This window comes from Rattus norvegicus, chromosome 3, assembly GCF_036323735.1.
Source record: "Rattus norvegicus strain BN/NHsdMcwi chromosome 3, GRCr8, whole genome shotgun sequence".
NCBI lineage: Eukaryota > Metazoa > Chordata > Mammalia > Rodentia > Muridae > Rattus > Rattus norvegicus.
The window spans coordinates 188,265,594-188,268,786 of record NC_086021.1 but is presented as its reverse complement, the minus strand read 5'-3'; the positions used below and the strand labels follow the sequence as shown (position 1 = coordinate 188,268,786).

Sequence of the window (3,193 nt, the reverse complement as noted above, 5' to 3'; positions counted from 1 at the left end):
GTAGAGCGGCCCCGGCCGGCCACGCGCCTTGGTGAGGAGGCGCAGGAGGGGTGGCCGGCCGGAGAGGCCACGCGGAGGCCCGGGGACTGACAGACAGCCGGAAAGGTGGAAGTCCCCGCAGGGCAGTAAGCCGCACTGTTATAGCAGGCTCCCGGGGTCATGGCCGAGCTCAAGTCGCTGTCGGGGGACTCCTACCTGGCGCTCAGCCACGGCTACGCGGCGACCAGCCACGCCTACGCTGCGGCGCGCGGACCGGAGACGACACGCGGCTTCGGTGCATCGGGTCCTGGTGGCGACCTCCCCGCGGCGCCCGCTTCCCGCGTCCCCGCCGCGACTGTCGAGAGCAGCGGCGAGCAGAGCGGCGACGAGGACGAAGCCTTCGAGAGGCGGCGGCGGCGGCGAGGGCCCGGGGTCGCGGTGGACGCACGGCGGCGGCCCCGGGAGCAACGCTCGCTGAGGCTCAGCATCAACGCGCGCGAGCGGAGACGCATGCACGACCTGAACGACGCGCTGGACGGGCTGCGCGCAGTCATCCCCTACGCGCACAGCCCGTCGGTGCGCAAGCTCTCCAAAATCGCCACGCTTCTGCTAGCCAAGAACTACATCCTCATGCAGGCGCAGGCCTTGGAGGAGATGCGGCGCTTGGTGGCCTATCTCAACCAAGGCCAGAGCCTCGCGGCACCGGTGGCCGCCGCGCCTCTGACGCCCTTCGGTCAGGCAGCGGTTTACCCGTTCACGGCCGGCGCCGCACTCGGGCCCTGCCCGGACAAGTGTGCCACCTTCTCGGGATCTCCCTCGGCGCTTTGCAAACACTGTGGCGAGAAGCCCTGACGGCGCCAAGCCCCTTTGCAGCCGCCTTTCTATTTAGACTGTCTCCTGTCCTCGCTGGTGGGACCCTACGAGAAGACCATGGACTCCGCTTTCAGAACTGTTGGGTGCAGAATGCGAAACCCATCCTGGCAGAGCCAGAGACTTGGCGTTGGACTCTAAACCCAGCCACATCTACGGAGCTATCTCAGCTAAAAGAGGCCACGGGAAGGAACAGATAGTGGCTGGTCCCGCTTCTGACAAGTGACTCGGTCCAAAGCTTGAGGCGCAGGCACCGTGCACTGCGCTTGACCACAGCCTAGCATTGGGAATTGTCCTCTGCCCCAGTTCCTTCTAAGCCAATTTGCAGGGCCTTGCTCCAACTAGACGTGTTCCGCAGGACAGGTGTGGCCCCTCACCTCGGACCTCTGTCAGCTCCAAGATTCCAGACTCGACCGATGAGCAAGATTCCGCCGCGGTCCTTTAGAGAGGATGTGGAGGCAGACGCAGGAAGAACCCAGGAGGTGAGCTTTGCAACATTTTCCAAGTCTGAGCTTGCCTGCCCCGAGGCTCAGGAAACGCAAGCCGGCCTCAAAAGTCTATGGAAACATCCCTAAATAAGCCTGGACCGCCCAGCATCTGCCTCCTGTAGGCTGAGGTGGGCGTCACTTCATTCTGCTTGTCCCAACGGGACTGGTGGAGCCCTCACAACCTGCTCAGGGCTATTTGACCCTGGAGGGTCAGCCAAGGTCTCCAGTCTAGCTCCAGGGCCAACCAAGCCCCTCTGCACCAGTTCGGGAACTTCTGGAGGAAGCCGGGGTACCGGTGAGTACTCGGCGCTGGACTGCATGGGAACTAGTCGCTCACAAAATCGGACCGCAGCGCAGAATCCTGCCTCTGTACCTAGTCTGAGCCTTAGCCTGCGAGCCCCAGATGTTGCCTGGTTTTCGCTCTGTGGCCCTCAGCAGCTTCCGCCTCCATTTAACCAATTTTCTTGGCTTTCGTTCATGCAAAGCAAATCGGAAGAGGGCAACCGCTCAGCAAAGCGCCAGTCTATAGCGCTTAACTTTAATTAGTGCATTTGAAAAGGCCCTTTTGTACTTGCAAAATGACGTGTGTGATTAAGTCTTATTCATAAAGACGTATGCTTAATACTGGTTTCTGCTAATTCTCTATTTTTTATTTCTTAAATGTCTTTTCCCTCCCCTAAACTAATCTGCTTTGCACATTTCAAAACAGGCTGTTTTTCAAGTTCACTTAAGGTGAACACAAGTGTTCGCGCTGGGGTTATTACCCGTCATTATTTTTTAAAAATCCTTTATTTATATTTAGACCAGGGATAGTGTGCAGAATAAAGTATTTAAAGCTTATTTTATAAAAATAATATGATTAAATTTTAATATCAAATTAAATGTACATCTATGACTTGATTTATAATTTCAATCTTCAGACAGTGGTACTGGTTTAGGATCCTTTTTCTAGGGCCCCAAGAAATGTCTGAGATTTTAAAATGGATCCACACGCCATTAACAGATTCATGAGTTCATACGGGAAATGTGTACGAGTGTTGGGTGGAGACACACCAGTGATCCCAACCTGCAGGAGATGAAGACAGAGAGTGGGAATTCTGAGACCAGCCTGAGCAGCACAGTGAGACCCTCTCAAGAAAAGAAAAAGGTTAACTTTGAAATAGAAGGGGGGAAGAAAACACCTTCCAGTAGAATGAAAGCAGTTTTGGTTTTTTTTGTTTTTTTGTTTTTTTGTTTTTTTTTTCCGGAGCTGGGGACCGAACCCAGGGCCTTGTGCTTCCTAGGTAAGCACTCTACCACTGAGCTAAATCCCCAGCCCCATGAAAGCAGTTTTTAAAGAGCTGGGCGTGGTTCACGCTCCATCCTCAACAGGGCATGTGGAAATGGGAGAATGGTTTCAATTCTAGGTCAACCTGAACTAGATTTAGACTAAACAAAACAATAACAGCAACTCCCCCACCTCACAAAAAATAACTTTTTTACTATTTCACTAAAAAATGTGTCCAATTAGTAATCTTAAATAAAAGTTCAAATTAAATCAGAACACAGTTTGAAACTGCAAGCTGTTCTCCAAAAACATCATCAAAAAAAACGTGAGCATGGATAAGTGAGCAAAGGCGGGGTTTTCCAAGGTGAAACACCACAGCTTTCTCAATTGTGCCTATTAATAAAGCATCCTGGGCTTGCACAGCAAGCTTCCTGTTCTGAGGCCACAATCCACAGCCTCTGTGCTGGACGGCAAAGGCGCCTGTTGTGAGTGGCTCTTTTGAAACAGCTCAAGGGGACTCTGGTTGGTCCCCCACCCCCACCCCGGGAGTAAAGGATTAAGTTCCTATGGGTAAGAATCATTGTGAGTC

The 3,193-nt window shown here is 53.4% G+C and overlaps 1 protein-coding gene across 1 annotated transcript; it reads left to right on the top strand.

Moving 5' to 3' along the window:
- On the top strand, positions 1-2,215 carry Bhlhe23 (basic helix-loop-helix family, member e23). The gene has a single exon (NM_001109211.1). The coding sequence runs from the start codon at positions 160-162 to the stop codon at positions 829-831; it is 672 nt and encodes a 223-aa protein (NP_001102681.1). The 5' UTR covers positions 1-159; the 3' UTR covers positions 832-2,215.
- Positions 2,216-3,193: the final 978 nt, after the last annotated feature.